Source organism: Colius striatus, chromosome 24 (assembly GCF_028858725.1).
Source record: "Colius striatus isolate bColStr4 chromosome 24, bColStr4.1.hap1, whole genome shotgun sequence".
NCBI classification, from domain to species: domain Eukaryota; kingdom Metazoa; phylum Chordata; class Aves; order Coliiformes; family Coliidae; genus Colius; species Colius striatus.
In genome coordinates this window covers 1,827,288-1,848,149 of record NC_084782.1, presented here as the reverse complement: position 1 = coordinate 1,848,149, position 20,862 = coordinate 1,827,288, and the positions used below count along the sequence as shown (strand labels likewise).

Genomic DNA, 20,862 nt, shown 5'->3' with positions numbered 1-20,862 from the left:
GATGGGAGCCCACAGACTGCCATTCATGGCAATTATGGACACAAACAAAGGTGTAACAGAAGTAGGCTTTATCAAAGGATTTCAACTCTGTGGCAAATCTCTGCATCAACATGGGTAGGGAGGCAACTCAATGCTTTGCAGTAGCAATTTCAGTTACCAAACTGTTTCTTGGATAGACATTTATTACAGGTAGTTCATCTGTTCCTATTTCTCCAAAGAGTTTAAGGCACAAAAGCCTGACACGGGCTTTATAACACGTACATAAGTGCTATTGTTTCTCCTTTCACCTCCAATGCAACCATAATATTAGCTTAAATATATTGCTAGTTGATCCAGCTTATACAACATCCAGTAGAAAACCACTTTCCAGGTTTGCAACAATTTGTTGCACAATACATCTCTGACCCGTTTTTGCTGCAAGATCTTCTGTGTCCCCACCCTCGCTCCGCCAGGACAGTGGAAGATGCCGTCACATCTCAGCATCTCCAGGAGACCATCGAGGTGTATCCACCAGGAGGAAAAGAAAAGGCATGATACATGAAATAACATTTAGATGAGGTCACTGGTGGAAGTGTTTTTCAGCTGCTCGGTTGATGGGGAATGATTTCCTCGGACACAGGAGGAGGAGCAAGCCAAATGTGCTGACCAGAGAGAAGGCAGTGATCTGTGGTGGTTTGATAATGCTCCTTTCTGTCTTTACTCTCCAAAATGCTCTTCAGGTAGATTGTTTAAGAACACTGAGCTATATTCACCAGCTCAAGATCACAGCTTAAACATAACATGAGCTTTCATCTTACACAGTTCTTTCCTGTGCTCGAGTTACAGCAACCTTACCCAGTCACCAGGAAGCTTTTGAGACATTTTAGTGGCCTCCAACAATGATTGTTTTAAAAAAAAATCAAGACATACAGGAGAGTTGTACCAAGTTAAATGGGCAGCAAAACAGAAAGAGGGGCAGGAACCAAAATGCAAAGGGTCATTTTACTTAAAAGACCAACTTCTTTATTGTATGTCGGAGCAGAGTCTTTCCCCTGTGCCACCTCCTTGGAAGTTTATAAATTACATTTCCCAATAAGTATTAAGAGTTCATTTCAAGACAAAAAAAGGAATAAAAACTGCTGCAGTCCTGACTTTCACCACGGACAGAAGCCACCACGGTGCTCCTCACGGTCCTCGTTCCGGGCAGAGGAGGCCACGGTCCTCCCAGGCTTCCGCGTCCCAGCCCTGGGTGGGGAAAGGGCCACCCCCGGCTACCTCGGCATCCCTCCGGGTGCAGGTTTGTCACACGGCCACGGGGCCTCAGCAACGAGGCTATAACACAGCTGGAATCTCTGAGGAGACAGTGTCCAAAGGCTGCCAATGACAGTCCATCAAGGCATCGTAGAGCTCTTCGCTCTGCTCCATAAACTGTTTGTTTGCTTCGTGGACGTCTAACTGAGGCGCTGGATCTAAAGGTGGGAAGATAAGTAGTCACAGATGAGATGTGTTAGGGAAAAATCCTGGAAACACCTCATAAACTTGTTAGTTTTATTGTAGGGGGAGTGACAAAACACTCCCAGCACTTGCCCAACCATGAAGCGGAGTACATTCGCCCCAGGAAATCTTTCTGCAACAGGGTTCAAAATAACTACATCCAAAGCTGTCCCTCTTTCCAGTGGTGGTCACCCTCACAGCAGAGTTAACAGAGAGAAGGCATATCTGCACCTTGCAGTCCAGGGCAGCCCCCTAAACTGCCACAGAAGGGGGGTTGACACTAAGGCACCGGGGTGCAAAGTGGAGGCACCCGCTCTGTTCTGCTCGCCCCACTCTGGGCTCAGAGTGGATGGTGAGGGGATAGTCATGGCTTACGCTGCAACAAGTCACCACAGCTCATCTGCCAAAGCCTCAGGCACCTCAAAGCATTTCACAGTCAGTACCCAAAGTGCCAGGGACACTCAGTGTGTTACCTATCAACACATCCCCTGCTTCACAGGTGGAAGAGACATTTGTAAAGCATTTTGGAGCTGGAGAGCAGCCCAGTGGGATGATTCTGCTGCTACCAACGCACACTTTTCACATTAATCCACTCACCACACTCCTCAAAGCACTTGCAGGATGTAAATCTCACTCCCCTAACCTAAAACTCAGGTTATCAGAGCAGCACAGCCACAGAGGTCAGTCAGTGTCCAACCTCAGAGTACAAAGCAAAGAGCTGACTCAGTGGAAAAACAGGAGCACACATGAGGGACCAAACGCTGGTGGACTCGTCCTGTTCCAGCTGCAGTGTTTCATAACACAGCACAGGAGAACAGAATCAAGCTCAGGGAATGACACACTGGCAATACATTGTTTGAGCTTCCTATAGATTTCAAGATATTAATTCAGAGAAAAAGCCACCCCAGAGACATTCCAACTACTTTACTGGTGGTTTAGTTTCAGGGAAAGGAAAACTCTCCTGGAATGCTTTTCAAAGCCATCAAGGATCTCCTCACTGACATCATTACTGACACCTATGGATCCTGGGAAGGACCCAGCTGCTCTCTACTGTTACCATGGGACTTGCAATTTTTTCTGTGCACATTCCACTGCAGACAGAAATGCAGCACAAAACGGTTCTCTTCTTGCCTCAATAAATGAAACCTGCTTGGACGTCTATCTAAAACCCCAACGTGGTTTTGTGGCCCATTTCAAGCAGATATTTTATCAGTGTGCTATCTGATATGACTTCTTTTGCTAAACTAAAAGCACAGTGAAGAACTCGGGGCTCTAAGGTTTTACAGAACAAAGAATATCTACATTGTTTTTGCAGCATACCAGAAAAGGTAACAAAAAAGAAGATACAAGTTTGAGTGCTATAGAAGACGAAAATCACAATGCCAGTGAATTCAAATGCCCTGAGATTTACTCAGTGATAAAGACAAGTTATACATTGAAATTAAGGGCCAGCTTGAGAAAGACTGTCTGTGATCAGCACAGAACAAACAACTTCAACACAGAATCTGAGAAACATACCTTCCAATGCATCCTCACCAACTTCTTCATATGTCTGCAAGGAAAAACAAAGCCCTTAAGACTGCAGATATTGATCTTTGCTTTTGGGATCATCTGTTGATTACTACTGTCATACACTGACTTTAATATCTGTTGGATTAAAACAGAATTCCTCACACATTAGCCTTGTGCTCCACTCCCAACAGACTCCATGGGGAGATCCCACACAAGACTTCTAAGAGAGGCAGCAGTTCATAGAATCACAGAATCATTCTGGTTGTTAAAGCCCTTGAAGCTGCTGCAGTCCCAGCCCTGCCCTCACCCTGCCCAGCCCAGCACTGACCCACAGCCCTCAGCACCTCAGCTCCACGGCTTTGGGATCCCTCCAGGGCTGGGCACTGCCCCAGCTCCCTGGGCAGCCTGGCACAGGGGCTCACACCCCTCTCAGGGAAACAGTTCTGCCTCAGCTCCAATCTAAACCTCTCCTGGGACAACTTGAGCTCCTTTCCTCTTATGTTATTCATTGCTGGAGAGATTGATCCCCAGCTCCCTGCAGCCTCCTGTCAGAGAGTGTCAGAGAGTGCTGCTGTGACCCTTCAGCCTCCTCTTCTCTAGGCTGAATACCCCCAGCTCCCTCAGCTGCTCCCCAGCACACTTGTGCTCCAGCCCCTTCCCCAGCTTCATTCTGCCAAACAGTTTTGCTTCCTCATCAAGTAGCTATACTAAGACCCTGAGGCTTGCAGTCAGAACATGCCCATGGCTGCTTTGTAAGCTATGTCCTGCTCTGTGCTGACAGACCCCTGGGAAGAGAAGCCATTGTGCTGCCCTACCTGCATCGTGCTCTGTGTGTATCCATACTGGGGATAGCTGTAGCTGTAACTCCCTGTGTTCTGGTCATAGCCCCACTGGGCATAGTAGTTGTGATATTGTTGGTAATATTGGTTATAATTATAGTTGTACATCTGATTGTACTCCATTGGTTTCACACGATTACTTAAAGAAAATAAAGCAGGAATAAGTTGTAAATAATACAGACAAGCAGTGAAATAGCTTAAAATCCAATGTGGTACCTCAGCAAGGCTTAGCCTAACATGCACATTTAAAATAGAGTCACTATTTACTGCAGCAGTATTTATCATTTGCATATATTTGCAGAAATAAATCAGTGGTGTAAATTTATCACCCCTTTCTGTATTCATATTCCTCTTCACTAATAAACACTGCTTTCCTTCTTTAATCTGTTATTTTAGCATCACTTCCTGTCTTTGGGAAGGGTTCAGGACTATGAGCCTCAGTTTAGAACAATCCTGAACCACGATCCAGATTTCTGGGTCTCTTTTTCCTTCTGATAAATAGGATGAGGTACAGTACTGTGCAGCTTCCTGAGACAAAGGTATCAAGTCTTGCTTTACATGAAGAGTTAAAGACTTAGAGCCTTGAAAAAGAACTGGGGTTTTCTTTAATAAGGATGGACAAAAACCTTTCCCTTCTGGCACTATGGTACAGAAGCTCAAGTGATGACTCGTTGGCCCCATTCTCACTGAACTGGGTGGTCTTCAAATTGGAAGAGCTCATGAAGTAAAAAGGACTACAAGCAATTAAAAAAATGAAAATAAACCATCCCAGGAGCTGACTAAAGTTCCCATTCCTTGCCATAAAGTTGGCAGTGTTCCCAAGGATCTAGGGATCACACCTGGCTACCAAGACTTGAAATAATGAGATGACAAATACTGTTTGAAAATGAAAATACATCACACATCAAGCTATGTCTTATGATGGAATCAGTGAGAAGTAGGAAGAGGGAAACATCAATCTTCTCATCCCTTTTTTTCTGCTTTTCCTTATCCCTCCCCCCACTGAGGCCACTGAAAATCTCAATATTATTCAAATAGGGAGCAATTACTATTATTCGTATTACCCTAGTGCTACGAGCCCCAAGTCAGAGCAGGATCTCATTGTATCAGGTTCTGAACAAACACAGAAAAAAAAGTTAATCTCTGCCCCAAAAGACTTATATTTAGTAGACATTATAATAGAATTAGCAAGGTAATTGAGCTTTGCCATCCAGAAATCAACAAGCAGATTCATTTCCATTTAACGCAAAGGAACGTACACTTCAGAAGATAATCACACTCAAACACAGTGATATTTAGTCATGTGGACAGTTAAAAACAGTGCAAAATGCTTCATCTTGGTCAAATGTTAGATGTTTCTTTCTTCAGTTCCTCTGATAGGAACGTCTGGCTGCTCTTATACTCACGCTTTTGGTATAGCCACACTCAAGCGTACGGGTTTGGAGCCCAAGCCCACGGCTCCCTGACACTCTGTCAGTGCTCTCTTCTGTTCCAGCTCATCCGTGAATTTCACGAAGCCATAACCTCTGCAGAGACACAGAAGAATTCATGTTAAGAGCAAAAAAGAAAAGAAGGGAAAGTCATGTCACTTGGTTTAAGAAAGTTTAGAGCAAAGTCAAACGGGTTTGGAAGGAGACAGCAAATGAAACACTTCCACTGGGGCTGTCTCTGCTTTCAGGAGAGGTGAAATGATTCTGCCTTCCACTTGCTTTTGCACAAGGCTTGAGACTGTACATCTGTTCAAGGGCTTGACAAAAAGTCAAGTCATTCTCGTGCCAGTGGATTCTGGGGAACTGGAAGTGAGCTGACACAAGACATGTTCAAATGCATGAAGAGTAGCAAAGGCTCGAATCTACCCCGGGAGGATACTGATAATCTAAACAGTCACAAGTCAGCACAGGACTGACAAGACATAAGCACTGCTTCTATCTACAAGTGCCCCTCTGGGAAGGAAAACACTGCTTTTCTAAAGTAACATCAACTGAGAGTCCTTCTTTCAACAGGAAAATACTCAAATCAGCTTGCTGTCATTCCTATCACTGGCATGGCCCCATCAGCACCATCAACACTGGACCTGAAAACAAGCTCTTAACTTCCAGTTGCTAAATCTTGCTCTGACAGCACAACTTGAAGAGGGACAGCACACAGGCAGCAGCCCCTTGACTCTGTAGCAACCCTTCACTGTGGTGCTGGCAGTGCTGTACAGATGCAAAGTATTAATTCCCCTCCAACCCTAAAGGTCCTTTGCGTGGGATTCTGATGCTGTGTGAGTCAGAAGCAATGCAACAGCATCTAAGAGGGCAGTGCCAGAATCCCAGGATGGGATGGGCTGCCTCACGCAGCAGAAAGATCAAAGACATAGGTGTGGGAGGGAAAGAGGCATCCATGTAGGTGAAGGAAGGAGTTTGGGAGGGAAAGGGCTTGTCCACCTGGGGAAAAGAACGAGCCGCAAGCAAGGGTGTAGATTTACAGCGTATTACCTATTCTGTGGGAACTCTTAAACACCAAGTAACACGCTATTTTGAAAGTGGCATCACCTAGAACTTGTAGTAGGTCCATGCTGGAAGCTATTCCAGAGCAGTTTGTGCCCTAGAACATGCAGTCCCTACACACACAAGTGCAAGTCTATATTTTTACACATACATGCATGTTTGTCTGTGCACTCCTCCTGCCTGGGACCAAATCAAAGCTCAGGCTTATCTACACATAGACTGGATAATTGAGCAAGAGCAAAACTCTACATGAGTGCACATCCTGTTGGACTTGCCCTCTGCCAAAGGACTGTGGCAAACAGCCTGTCAGCTTTTAAGTCAGTTTGAGGTATTCCCAGACAGGGGTGTACAAGCTGCTACAAAGAATCCTGCAGCCTTTTGGAGTGTGTCAGTGAAACCAGGAGCAGTAACAGTGCCAGGACAAGGACAGGCAGATCAAGAGCTGCATGTAGTATACAGGAACAGATGTTGGGTGCAGCAAGGGAGACAATGATTCTTCCAGCTTTCCCAGATAGTTTCTCCACACCAATGGCTAACCAGGTTTACTACAAGAGAAAACCCATCAAGAAACTGTTTCTTGGTGGCCAGAATCTCCCTGGCAGACATTCTGTCCTGTTCCTGCAGTTAGGATAAAGCCCCTGCAGTTAGGATAAAGCCCCTCCAGCCTGCACCCTCAGCAGAAAGCAAAGAAGCAGGAACAGCACTATGGTATCAGGCTCCAAGCTCCTCTCTTGCGTAGGCAAGAGGTGCTGGGAGGAGGCCTTCCCTGGAAGGGCCAGGGCTTCACTAGGCACGTCCACTCGCATCACACCTGCAGTTGCCTCAGCTTTGAGTAACTGCACAAGTCACAACAAAGCCCCTGGCAGCAACACCCTGACACTGCTAGGGGAGACAGCTCTGCTCTTCCCAGTAACAGGACTTCAAGTCCATGCTCCTCCCCACTTCTCAAGCTGCCACAGATCCCCTTTCCCTGAGCTCTGCACTGATGAACAGTCCCCAAATCCCAACCAATGGCTCAACCCAAATGACCTAACACCAATTCTGTAGACAGAGATTGAAGCAGATGCAGCAAAACAAGCTGAGTTTACCCCTCTGTGGAGGAAGAGGCATGCAGAGTCCACCCTGGCAGTGTCACTCTTGGGTGAGGTGGCAGGAACAGCATGAGTACCTAACAGCCAGAGTGACTGAGCAGCTCTGCAAGAGGTTCAGGTTGCACATAAAGAAGAGCCTTCATTACTAGGGTGTAGCTTTGGAACAGGCTGCCCAGACAGTCTGTATCATCTCCCATCTTGGGAGGTTTTCCAGGCTACACAATTTAGGGCTGACCTGATGTAGCACTGGCAGCAATCCTGCTTGGTGTGGGAAGTTGGACCAGAGATCTCCAGAGGTCCCTTCAAACCAACACATCTAAGACTGAGAAACCTTATGTGAGAAAGAAGGGAGAACTACAGCCATATCCTGAGTGTTATCACAACATTCTCACAGGTATTGTATCAAAACTGTATTTGACTCAAGCTGCATTCTGTTTTGTAAACAGAGATGCTCACCAACTGCTCCCTCTCCTAGGAAAAGACAGTTTTGTTTTCTGCTGTTCTGAAAATGTTTTAACAGCGTTAAGAAATCTGACTTTTTGACATCTGCTGTTGGCAAGCCCTTTCCAGTGAAGATGAACAAGGCAGCTATGAAGTACCTGTCAATGAATCATAGCTTTGCTTGCCCTACCCTATTTGAAACAAAAACCTGTAAAGCTTTCACAGGAACATACACTCAATAGCCTAAAGACTGATGAGTACTGCGTAAAAGCACAATCCCATCCCAGAGTCCAGGAGATTCAAGATGATATAGATGTTTTTCATCACTTGCAGAAGTGCAGCAACATCCTGCCAACACACAAAAGGCATCACACAGACAGAGAAGTGACCATACACTGTGGGGACTATCAAAACCTGAGCACACTGTTATTGAATGTTCCAAACCCACTGTACTTTCAGATTGCTAAAATCTAATCTGATACAACTACTCTTTTCCCCTCGCTGTATTACACCTTCCCTGTGTGATTTGTTGTTGTTGTGACATGAAAGAAAAGAATGAATTAAATGGGACTTACTTGGATACTCCTGCCTGGTCCAAAACAACTTTTCCACCTCTACACGATGGATAAACTTTAACAAAAAATTCATATAACATGCCATCATCCACATCAGGAGTCAGGTCTCCCACAAAAAGTGAATATTCTGGACTAAAGAAATCAAAAGAAAACTTTTTAAGCACAATCACAGATTAAAAACAGAAGAGGCATGAGTGACAGCTAACATGAGCTGAGTGACAGCTAACATTCAGCCTAAACATTGGACTTCAGAGAAAAGTGGCATAAAGACCACTTCATGGATAAAGTGACACTAGTTAGGTTGCTTAGGTGACTAAAATTTGTACTGACACAGCTTTTTCAAGTGAATTCAAGCAGCACAACCAACCTACTCAACACTGCTTTTTACTGAAGGGTAATTTCATTGCTTGGTTCTCACAGGGTATCTCTGGATTTCTAACACAGCAAGAAAATGTCTCATTTATAGATTTGCTGTTTCCAATGTATTGATTTTAGCTGATAATCCTTGAATTAGACATTCTGAAGCTACAAAGCTGAAATGACTTCAAACGGCTCCAACCTGCTGTGCCACACGAAAGGAGAAGGATAAAACTGAGAGGCAGTCTAAGCTGTCCTCCCCCTGCTGAAGCCTGATGATGAACTTATTGGCTTAACAGATTTTGAATATTCTTTGCAAGGCAATTGATAAAGAGACATCAAGCAGGCAAAATTTAACATGGAAATGGGGAGCATTTACCTGTTGTCGGGCTGTTTTCCATACGTTGCATAATTCAGTTTAAATCGCTTTGCCTGAAATGAGGTAAAAATGAGTTCAAACATCCAAAGGGTCTCAGGTGAATCCAAACAATTAGGAAAAAACAAATCCACTAAGCTGATTTTACAGAAGTTAATGGTGGCAGAGTTTCAAAGCCATCAGGCCAGATATCTCAGCTATCAGTACAGCTGTAACAAGGAAAATCACCAAAGAACCTGCACCAAGAGGTTTGATCTATCTTCATCTCAACAGTTTATAAAGTTGTCTAGAGACAGGTGAATCCCACATAGCACCAAATGTTTGTATCTTTAAGTAAGACAGGAAAACAGAACTGCTAACAACAAACATTAAATGACTTCTCATTGTAAGGTCTTAAAAGGAAATGACAGCACAGAGCACTGGACATTTGTCACATACAAATCCTGGCAGACCAGAATCCACCACAGTGGAAAAGGGAAACAATCCTGAGTGTGGAAGCACAGCTAAATACCTTGTTCTGGGTGATGTGCTCATTCAGTAACACTCACAATTTAGGCTTTTCTTTTAGTTACCTGTCACTGGACACTGGAGGCCTCCCTGAGATTTGCACCTTTATTTTTCCAACAAGTTTCCCAGGAGCCTGGATTTGTGCCCATTGCCACATCTGGAACTTCCTATCCTCAACCTACTAAAGTTCAGCAACTTCTGCCCAATTCATATTGAACTCTAGTCCAAGACCTAAGGAGCAGCTGATCTTCTGCCTCAAAATCCCAAGGGCCTCAATCCCACAAGCACTCTTATCTGATGCTTGGCATACAATGTCCCAAGCAGGCTCAGTGCAGAGTGCAATGGCAATTGCTCTTCTCCTCTGAAAGATGTCTGATAGAGGAAGAAGCACAAGGTTGCACTCTTTTACAAGAACATTGGTGCAAGAACTCACTCAGACAGTGGATGAAATATGCTGGATTCCCTCCTCATCTTGAGGGGCTTCAGACTCATTTTTCTACCTCCCACCAGGAGATATCCCTCTGCACTGCACAGTGGCGTGGCAAGAACTTGAGGGGAGTTTGGCCAAAGAAAGCACTGTGAGTCCATAACCTAGAGCTGGGGACATTAGTAGAGTGGAGTGCCTAGTCTGCTCCTGTACCTTGTATGATGTCTCTGCTTCCCTCAAAAGATAGTGTGAATAATTATTGGGAAGTAGAGCAAAGACTTAACTCTAGGCTGTCATCATGTTCCCTGCATGGCTGCATTCCCTGGAGCACAGTGGGACACAACATTTCTGTGGCCCATTTACAAGCTGACACAAAACTCAGATTCCACTTTGAAGCACTACTCCAATGGGGTTTGTTTTCTTGGATCTGACTCTTCATTGCAGTATTTTGGGTTTAAAATCAATGAAGAGACCTGAGAGTATCTCCACTCAAATGGGAACTGGGGATGATAACTCTGCAAAACAGAGACAGCAACAGCCTTGTGGCTCTCTCTTAGTCCTTGCACTAATGCAGTATTTAGAAATCAGAGTGGGCCACAGTTTGCTGTAAACAAGAGAAAAGGCACCTAAAAGCAAGAGGTGAGCTGGACAGCTGCCTGCTGAGTGCACTGATTTAGGCTATTATGTTGGATCTCCACCTGACATCTCTCTATGTGTTATACAAATCATCCCTCCACATGACACCCCATTTTGAATTAAACTGGGGATAAAGAGGGGTATTCCCAAAGCCAAACTTCAATGATGCTATTATTCTTTATAAGAGCTGCTTTCTTTGTCTCTCCAGTGACTACAGAAGGCATCTAGGCAGATTAGTGTCCCTTAATCATGGGCTCTGATTTACATCTTAAACAGGACAGGTGAAAGAGATACCTTCAGGCCTTCACCTGCCCCTTTTAACACAGGACACTGTCCTCTCACAAAGGTTGACCAAAGAGTTCAACTTGAGCTTCCCAGTTCCCTACTTAGGCTATTAACCACACTGAAACAGGCATCAATTTACTCTAATTGAGGTGATTCTAAAGCTGCTTTATGAACCAGTCCTTCCAGCTACTGCAGCCAACTCCTGTGGGCACAACGGACAGCTGTGTCAGCCATCCCATTTCCATCTACTACACATTTGAGTCAACATCCTAAAATTAGCCCCTATGACGACACCTCCTCCTGTTTTATTTTCCTCCCTTCCTCACTTTTGTGTGCCTGAGACATTTGTTATGTGTGGCAATGATACAGTGGGCTCTTTCTCCACTGTCCACACGTTTCAGTAACTGTTGTTTGCCAAGGGCCAAGAGCAACATGAGGCTTAAAAGTCGTGTTTCTCTCACAAATTAAGCTTCCTGCACACTCAGCACAGATTTGCAAGTTCAGCTTGTCCAGATATAACAGCAAAGGCACTGGTAGAAAGCACCATGGAACTAGGAATCAAGAGATGGAAGGGCTGAGGTGAGGATACTCCAGATGCACTTCCCTCCTTCTTCTCTGGTTTCTCATTAGTCCAATTTTGGTAAGAGTAGAAAGGCTAAGAAATGTGACAACCCCCACAGCATCACATCTCTGTACCTGGATTTTATCCAGGCGCTGGGGGGGGGTTCAGAAATTTTCTCAGCAAGAACACGAGCAGTTTTACATCCATCACTTTCACTCTAAAGAAAAGCAGCATCCCAGTTTGCTAACTACTGAATCTGTCTGGAATTGTACAAAACAAAGACTCTACACTATCTCTTCCTTCCCAGTTTAGGTTCTCAACAGGCTGGTTTCATTTACTCACCGGTGTAGCACCAGGAAGCGGTTTCCCATTGATTTTGTGTAAACATTTCTCTGCAGTAGCTAGATCTGCAAATTCTACAAAGCAATAACCTGCTGGAATTCTGAACACACAACACAGGAGAGGAGAGAGAAAGATTTCAGATTTAAAACACATTTGAGAAGGAATAGTATGTTTTTAGGTAGCTGGTAGGGAATGTGCTACAGCTGCAATACTTAGAACATTTTTGCTTTCAAAGTATAAACATTAGCTACCAAAAAGAAGCTAGCAGAGCGATCCTGGAGCTCAAGTGAAAGTGATAGCCCCCACTTACCAGTAAGCCACGTCAATGTCAGCACACAGAAAACAGTTTTGCTCACAGTTAATTTACTTCCTACTTGCATCGATTATAAATCTTCCCACCCAAGTAAAACAGCTGAAATGACAACATATACAAGAATATAGAACTACTTCCTGTGCACAGTCACTCACTTTACTCCAAATGAACTCAAAAAGTTCACACACTGCCTTTGCTAAGTCTGACTCCCCACCTCTGCCAGCATCATGTAGCTGCACTGGTGCCCACGCTCAGCACAGCCTACTCGCCAAAGCCTTGGCCCAGGAGGTGCAGCTGCCAGAGGGACTGAATGCCACTCTGAACAAGTACTGAAGCACTGCAGGGTGAAGGCCCAGCCTTGGGCTGATGATGGGGAGGCTGAGGAGGCAGTGACTGTCCTCTCCATTACTACCAGCAATATACCCACACCGTTGGCAGCAAGAAAAGCTCAAAGGGAAAGTTCCCTCTGCGTGGACCGGCCTGCAGCGATGGCAGAGTGCAAACTGCTCAACCCAGACACCCTGGTACAACAAACTGAGAACAAGCATAAACAGTTACCCTGTCAACCTGTTTCGAATGATTTTTACACTCAGTACAAGCTCTCCCATGGTGGCAAAGGCTCTTGAAACAAAGTTTTCATCCATATATGGCTCCAGCTACAAAAGCAAGAAAAACCCAAAGTTAGATCAGAGCATCTACAAAAAGGAGCATATGTGTCAATGTCACCCTCATCAGTTAAAACATTATTGAGAAGTATTTTACCCTTACACTTCAAAAAGAAGACTCATTTAAGAGGGTCGATGCCACTCAAAACCAGCAGGCATGCATGAACCAGGCTCAACAGTCTGCAAAGTGGAACCCAAGAGACAGCATGAATTTCAGAGAACAGGGAGCTTTCACAGAAGGACAAAAGCCACTCAGAAACATACAGCAACAAAGTGAGCGTTCACTACACGGAGCAGGGGGAATAAGGAGATGGCAGGCTCCTGCTCTCTATGCAAACAGAGGCTGGGCCAGCACTAGGGGTACCCAGGTGTGGCACAGCCCCGAGGAACGGGCAGCACGTGTGGAGTGACAGCCCCCAGTGAGGTGAGGTGGGGGTGTAAAGGTCGGGTGACAGCCCCCAGTGAGGTGAGGTGGGGGTATACAGGTCGGGTGACAGCCCCCAGTGAGGTGAGGTGGGGGTGTGCAGAGGTGGGGATGTGCTGAGCACGTCTGCCTCACATAACTGGGGGGACAGGCAGGGCAGGGAGACCTCTGACTGCATCCCACAGCAGTTTTGTGCTCCCTGCTGCACGTGGGGCACTGACTGTGCTCATGTCATGGCTCTGTGCATGTCGGTGGGTGCACTGATGGTGTTCATGTCATGGCTCTGTGCAGGTCAGTGAGTGGGAAGCACAGGGTGGTGGGTGTTGTGTGAGCCCCTGTCTGTGTGGTGTAAGGTATGAAACAGGACTGCAATCCAGGGCACATCTGTGAGGAGGAGACTGAGGGAAAAGGTTGCCTCTGTGTAACAGAAAGTGAAGGAAGGAGCTAACTGAAAGGGTAACACAAGGCTGGGGTGTGGGGTAAACACGTATATAAATATATAACCATATATATATAACTATATATATATACACCTGGGTGAGGATGACAGATGGCCTCATGGTAACTGACAGCTCAAGAGAGTTTGTGTGTCTGTCAGGTACCAGGTGGCTCCAGCACTTGTCTGCATGAGAGAATGTGCAGAACGTGTGAGGTCTGAGAGGAGAGATGAGGCTGCACTCCTGTGTGCAAAAGGTGGAGGTGTGAGTGTAAAGCAGAAATGACTCTGTTACATGTGCCAGAAGCAGGAGGCAGCACTGCTTGGTACAGACGTGCCATGCACAGGGTGGTCCTGTGTGTGCACAGGATGGAGCAACAGGTGAGTGGTGCTTGGATGTGAATGTGAATGTGGCTTGCTTGTGAGAGAGGTGACTGAGGAAGAGGATGGCCTTATGCTGGTGGAATAGAGTGGAATCTGCCTGCGTGAGTGACAGGCAGTGGATGAGTCCCTGATGTGTCAGTGTACGTGTGCAATGGAATAGCAAAGTGTGTGTGTGTGTGTGAGAAGCACACAGTGGGATCCTCAGGGATGTGCTGGGTTGTGTGTACACACACATGAGACTGAGGAAGACTGACAAGCACGACTACACAGTGTGCTGGTGTGAGCTTGTAAAAAAGGTGCTGGAGGAAGATGTGTGTGTGAGTAACAGGCAACGTGGAAATTGTGATATGCAGGTGGAACTGCATATGCATCTCTGTAGGTACATGCAGGTGTGTAGAAGCATGCAGCAGGCAGCCAGGATGCTATGGTACAGCAGTGGAATTGCAGGTATCACCACATAAAAGTGGCAGACAGTGCAGACACCACAACACAACGGGAGCACACAGGTACAGGCAAAGCACTACAATATGCTGGGTGTGAGCATGCACATGTGAGTCTGTGTATAGTAGGAAGCAGTGAGGGACAGAGGTGCAGGAGTATGAGGGTGTATGCAGCGTGAGTGAAGGACAGACAAGAAGGGACACTGTGGGCTGTGTAACACTGTGTGTTAGGCAGTGAGAGACATCCCAGGGTGAAGAAATGTCTGTCAGTGTGTTGTCAGGTGCACGTGCAGGCAGGAATGAGGGAAATATTGAGGTGTGTAAGTTCTTATGAGTGTGTGTGCAAGTAGGAGAGCGCACCCACAGGTGTGCCTGTGTGTGGTGCAGGTGGTGAGGGATACTCAGATAGATGCACACAAGCATGCAAGTGCAAGGAAGCTTAAGCACCTCTAAGTGTGAGCACGAGCACCAGCATATGAGTGTGGAAGTGCCTCAGAGCATTTAAATGGCCACATGCACGTGAGCGTATCAGCCAGCATACAAACCTAGAAGCATGCAAGCATACAGGCTTGTGAGTATGTAAGTGAGGGTGTAAGTACCTAACAGAGCAAGAGCACAGAAGTGTGAGAACACGTCAGTGCCCACGAGCGTGTCTGCCCACCAGTGTGAGCACAGGCAGCCTGGGACACTGCTGTGAGTGTGCCTGTGACCCTGGCTGAGTGCAGGCAAAGAGGCTGAGGAGGTGTGTGTGTGTCTCCAGCGTGCAACTGCTCGGGCTGGGGTTAGTGTCTCAGAGCTTGTGCTTGTGTGTCAGCCTGTGTGAGTGTGCGTGCCAGCCCTGCTGAGCCTGCCAGCGTGTCCAGGAGTGTGCCTGAGAGTGTCAGCCAGCTCAGGAGTTTACGCTTGTGTCAGGGGGTGTGTGGGTCCGTCAGGCTGTGTCAGTGTGTGAGGGTGTCAGTCAGCCGGGCGGTCGGTGTGAGGGTGTCTGTCAGTCGGAGTGAGGCTGTCAGCCGGTGTGAGGGTGTCAGTCAGCCCGTGTGAGGGTGTCGGTCGCTCCGTGCGCCCCAGCCCGCCGCCGCGGCCGCTGCCCTCCCTCCTCCCAGGCCGCCCCGCTTGCCCGCCTCACAAAGCCCCGCGCGGGTCCCGGCCGGACACTCACGTCCCCCATCCACAGGCTGGCGGCCATACTGCTCCCGCAGAGCCCCGGGGCGGGTTCAACGGGGGCCGCGATTTCCACCTCCGGGGCCGGGCCCCGGCGCCGGCCCCGCCGCCGGCGCCGCTGAGGCCGAGCCCGCGGCCCGCTCCGCCGCGCCGCCCGCGCTGCCCCGCCGCCTCCTCCGGCGGGCGGACAGACCGGCGCCCCCGCCGCCGCCGGCGCCCCCGGCCCGCCGCAGCGCCCCCTGCCGCCAGGAGGAGCGACCGCGGCCAGGGCGGGGGGCGGCGCGCAAGATGGAGGCGGCTCTGAGGAGGGGGTTGGGGTTGGTGGGGTCTCGGTTGAGGGGGTTTTGGGGTGTTGGGAGGTGGTTTGGGGCCAGGGGATGGGGAGTGGGGCAGTGAGGAGGCGTGAGGTGAGGAGTAGGGCTGGGTGGAGGTGAGGTGGGTGAGGTGAGGGATTCGGGGCTCCCAGAGAGGAGGAGGAGGAAAGGGGCTGAGGGTGTGGATGGAGGGATGGGACAGCATGGCAGGTCAATCCTGGGTGAGGCTGCTGAGGGACGGGGCTGGGGGACAAGAGGCTTCCTCTGGCCAGGCCCACAGGGAGGAGAGGAGGTCTACCCAGGAGAAGATCTGGCCTGGCGAGGGACACAGGTCAGCACTGTGGTCTCCATTAGTGCCTCTTCCTACAGTCACATCATACCCGAGTGAGTTTCCAGCCCCTTTAATTAGTGAGTTTCCAGCCCCTTCAATGGGGCAAGAAAATGAGGCCCGTTGTGTACTCCCAAAGTTTCATGTGTGAGGAGACAAATACAACAACCCCCAAATTTCGTAATTAAACGATCCTTGTGTTTTCTGAGACGGGGGCTGGATTCATTTTAGCACTCCAGAGTGACAGCCCAGGCCCCCACACATCATGGGACTGCTTTAAAAACAGCCGTGAGGCTTTTAAACGAATAGTTACTTCATGTAGTAGTACACAGGACTGTGTGTGCTCTGCACGAGCACTGTGGAAGCTCGTTGTGTACCCCAGATATAGCAAAGGGACATCACTCCTACCCCTGTAGTGCTCTAAAAGCACTTTGGTTGTCTCTTCAAGGTTTTCTCACAAGGGCTGGAGGTGCTGAAATGAGCTGCGTGGAGTTTTTTCAGCTCTGCTCTGAGTGCACAGCTCACAGCACTGCTGTGGGTGCTGGCACGTGGTTTATGAAGTCAGGCACTTGTTGGCATCGTCAGCAGAAGGCCAAAGGCTCAGTTTGCTTTCCTGGGGTGAGGAGGTTTGTGAGAGGCCATAATCTCTGCTCCCCTCCACCCAGCGAGGCAGAAACTCTGCTCCCAATCCCAGCCAAACCAGGGTTGCCCTTGACCCTGAGGTTGGACTGCAGGCAGAGGTTGTCAGCCCAGCATGTGGGGTTGGATTGGGTACCCTGTAATCCCCACACTTGTCCTGTTTGCCCCCCCAGGCATCGGGCAGCAAGAATGGCAGTTCCTGGAGCAACCGAGACCACTGGTTATGAGCAGACACGGAGCACCGAGGGCTGCACGCTTGGGAGCTGGTTGGTAGTTCAGCGTCCCCCAACACTAGTTCTGGTCACGGGAGCTTTGCTTTGTGAAGCCTGTACCCACTCATGGCTAACCAGGCGTGGAGCAGAGCTGCTGAAGCACTGCCTGTGGCTGTGCAGTCGCTGCAGCACACCGTAAATCCCGCTGATGATGACAGTGACACTCCAAACCTCCGTGCTATTTATTGCCTTTGCGGCTGCAGGGTCTCGGCGAGCAAGATGCGTTGCTCCGCTGTTTGCAGCCCGTCAGAGGGCAGCACAGGGCCGCCGGTTGTTAGCTGCGGCTTTTCAGGTGCGAAAATTGGGCATCGTTGTAGCGTGATGAGAGCAGCATCGGGCGATGGAGCCAATCCTCCCAAACCTCCTCCGGAGCAATGTGTGGATGTTCACTTAAATCTTGCCCTGGTGCATCCTCATGTCAGTATCTAGTGTGAGAAACCAACGAGGAGTGGAAAGAAAAGTTATCTGTTCTGTTTTTCCTCATGAGTGAAAGCTGTCATGAACAGTAGGAAACTGGGAAAATCCTTTCTGTTCTTACTGGGCAGGATCTGTGTGTGTCACCATTCTACAGCATGGCCCTGGAATACCAACTCTCACTCAGCAAAGGGTGTGCAAGAATGATAAGATTAAGGACATGTTTACATTTTGTTTTCTGATTTTAGAGTCCCTGGGGCACTCTCAGGTCATTTTTCCAAGCTCCTCTCTACAACATTGCAGAATCTGGCCTGAAATGAAGACAGCTAGCAAGGCCCACAGCTGACAACTCTGTTGAATAAAGATGTTTAGTTGACAAGTAGCATTTTTGTGCTTTGGTGTCAACTGTGTCTCTTGCAAATTCACCCTCTTTGAAGTCCCTGCTGAGACTGCCTTTCAGGTGTCAGCTTTCAGGGTGGGTAGGATGGTTTGGGTTTTCTTTTTCAAGGTGGTCATTCATCCATGGTGAGCCCAAGCTGTGCTTTGCAGAGCCCCACAAAGCTGTCGCTGATACTCTGTTATTACCTTACAGCTCCTCAAAGCCAGTAGTTTGTTCTTTGTCATTTCATGAAGTGAGTCCAGTATCTTTAATAACTCCTTTCCATTTTTCCTTCCAGCTAAGTAATACAGAACTTGCTTTTCCTGGGATAATCCATAGAGAGGGATGTTGGGCAATGGAAATGCAAACAGAAGTCAGGATCGTGTGATTGTGTTGGACCAGGGGAAGGTAAGAATTTTATATTCAATGTTGCATCTGAAGTGGCTGCTGTTTATGCACCTAACCTTGTGACAGAGCAAAACCACTGCCAGAAGAACATTGTTACCTGAAAAACTCTTTATACCCCCTTAAAAAATTGTGAACTGGCAAAGAGGCAGCAGTTCATTACAGGAGGACGTGGGGATTCCTCTGCGCTGTGTGTGGGTGTCAGTAGTCAGCAGCCAAAATGCCTGGGTATCTTGTCACCTCTGTTGAGACAGAGATTTCTTGGTCTAGGAGTTTGGCCCTGAAATCTGCTGAGTAAATTCCAGTGGGCAATAGGCTGGAGGGGTGATCCTTGAGCCCACACAGGACTGGGCACTGCTGGCAGTCTGTTTCTCAGCTGATCCATAGGAGATTCACCCATTGAAGGGCTTGAAGCTGAGAGCTTCAGAGCTCTTTCAACCCTCAATAACTTTCACTGGAGCTCAGGGTCACTCAGTACCTCCCAGGAGGAGGCCCTGAGTGGCTTTTAAAATTGATGGTTTTGAACATGAGAATCTGACCTGGGAGATCTTATTTTGATTTTGCTATTTTTAGCTTGAGCTTGAAACCAACTCAAACAGTTTTTCTGCCTCTGGTATTCTATGTTACTTTATTTGAGCCTTCCCTGTTGTTGGTCTCACAAGTGCCAAGTCTGTTCTCTGCCTTAGACAACTGTAGCCAAGGGACAGAGATCAGGGATGAATTTGGCCAGGGATAATTGAAATAATAAATAAAAGTGTAAAAGACACAGAAAGCAAAGCTTTGAGCTTGGAATGGCTTTGGGATTCTGAAAGTAATTTAAGTAATCCAGGAGAAAGGATGCAACAAAAGCTGTTTTCCATTATTGCATGAGATGCTGTATCTCAAGGTTTGATCAAACCCATTGTTTAAATGTGATGAAGCTTAAAGTGATGGGGAGATCTGGGATCTTTTTTTTCCCCCAATGTACTATTTACAAATCATTGCAGACTTGACATTCAGATTTATTTAGTGACCACACTTGCTGTTCCCATCTCTGTTGCACAGCAAGTGAAAATGATTTCTGACTGAGTTCTTGCTACCAGTGGTGTTTTTGAAGTAAGTGGTAGCCAAAGCTCATTACTGATAACTAAGTGCCTGCTGGTTTTCTTATCCAGACACAGTTTATTGTATATCAACACAGTGCAGTGGTACAGACCTGATGTTCTCCCTCGACTCATGAAGTTCAACAAGGATAAGGGCAGAGTCCTGTACCTGGGGAGGAACAACCCCATCACCATGACAGGCTGGGGCTGACCTGCTGGAGAAGTAGCACCAGGAGAGGGACCTGGGAGTGCTGATTGATAACAAACTAAACTTGAGCAGCAACGTGCCCTCATTGGCAAGAAGCCAATGGCAACCTGGGGAGCATCAAGAAGTGTGTGGGCAGCAGGTCAAAGAAGGTTCTGTTCCTCCTCTCCTCTGCCCTGCTGAGGCCTCATTTGGAGTCCTGTGTCCAGTTCTGGGCTCCCCAGCTCCAGAGGGACAGGGAACTGCTGGAGAGAGGCCAGTGCAGGGCCACCAAGATGATCAGGGGACTGGAGCATCTTCCTTATGAGCAAAGGCTGTGGCACCTGGGGCTGTTTAGTCTGGAGACTTGTACTTATGGAAAAGTGAAGACACTTCTGTGGTAGTTCCACACTTCTGTGGTAGTTCCATGTTAATTTTTCTCTGGTACTGTGGGTTCTGTAAGATTCCCTAACAAAGCCAAGATTGAGCAGGACAAGGACACTCCCTCCATTCCTGTTCCCTTAAAGGAATATCTTTCAAGCTCAAATGTCTGTGTGCACCAACAGAGCTCAGCATGGAGAATACCTGTGCACATCAACAAGCAAACAGGGCTAGAGGAATTTACTCCTGGGTCTAGCAGTTTCCCCTCTATGAGCACACATAGCTCCCCTTGCTGTTTTGCATTCCTGTTCCCACACCATCAGTCAATCCCTCTTCCTCTGTAGCTTTATCCACTTCATATCTTCACTGAGGGCTGTCCTTAATGCCTCTGAGGGAATTTCTTTGGAGGCCTCATCTATCCCCACAGGGATCAAATAACAGACTGCTGTGTCTCACCAAGCCAGGATTCAGTAAGGGCCATTTTGGATGCCCTTAGGAACAGGGTCAAAAAAGAAGAAATATGTTTCTTATTTCCTTCCTTGGTTCTACAGGGAGCTGACCCTCAGAGAACTGATGCAAATGGCAGTAGGTTGAATAAGAGTGTTCTGGATGTTCACAGTCATCATTTACTCACTGTCAGGGCTCGTTTGTTTACATCCTCCATAAGGATCCCAAGGGACAGGCTTAATCCTGGGTTTGGATATTTCATTAAGAGTAGCTCTCATT

The 20,862-nt window shown here is 47.6% G+C and overlaps 2 protein-coding genes across 6 annotated transcripts in view; one reads left to right on the top strand and one right to left on the bottom strand.

The window, feature by feature from the left end:
• Nucleotides 1–53: 53 nt before the first annotated feature.
• Nucleotides 54–15,868, bottom strand: TRNAU1AP (tRNA selenocysteine 1 associated protein 1). Of its 2 annotated transcripts, XM_062014651.1 has the most exons (10): nt 15,737–15,868; nt 12,997–13,073; nt 12,787–12,884; nt 11,916–12,015; nt 9,160–9,212; nt 8,424–8,555; nt 5,231–5,350; nt 3,801–3,963; nt 2,992–3,025; nt 54–1,448 (listed from the first exon to the last, which is right to left on the bottom strand). In XM_062014651.1, exons 3-10 carry the CDS (start codon nt 12,870–12,872, stop codon nt 1,312–1,314), a joined length of 825 nt encoding a protein of 274 aa, XP_061870635.1. In that variant the 5' UTR covers nt 12,873–12,884; nt 12,997–13,073; nt 15,737–15,868; the 3' UTR covers nt 54–1,311. The 2 variants fall into 2 exon arrangements, with proteins under 2 accessions (XP_061870635.1, XP_061870634.1); XM_062014650.1 differs by lacking the exon at nt 12,997–13,073.
• A 381-nt stretch (nt 15,869–16,249) lies between these two features.
• The window catches only part of LOC104556659 (CCN family member 2-like), a 35,275-nt gene continuing 30,662 nt past the window's right edge, over nt 16,250–20,862 (top strand). The window contains exons 1-4 of one of the 4 annotated variants that reach the window (XM_062014510.1): nt 16,250–16,383; nt 16,829–16,998; nt 17,193–17,285; nt 18,383–18,492. The gene's annotated coding sequence lies outside the window, so the exon portion shown is untranslated. Of the gene's footprint in view, nt 16,437–16,828; nt 17,007–17,192; nt 17,286–18,382; nt 18,493–20,862 lie in introns of all 4 variants that reach the window. The other 3 variants (XM_062014507.1, XM_062014508.1, XM_062014509.1) reach the window with 3 other exon arrangements.

Excerpts from the sequence above, each read along its gene's own strand:
- TRNAU1AP (XM_062014650.1), bottom strand. The coding sequence starts at position 15,763 with ATGGCCGCCAGCCTGTGGATGGGGGAC. Across the intron at positions 12,016-12,786 it reads ATTCGAAACAGGTTGACAGG|AATTCCAGCAGGTTATTGCT; the intron begins GTAACTGTTTAT and ends TTGTGTGTTCAG. Across the intron at positions 1,449-2,991 it reads TGGTGAGGATGCATTGGAAG|ATCCAGCGCCTCAGTTAGAC; the intron begins GTATGTTTCTCA and ends TCCCACCTTTAG.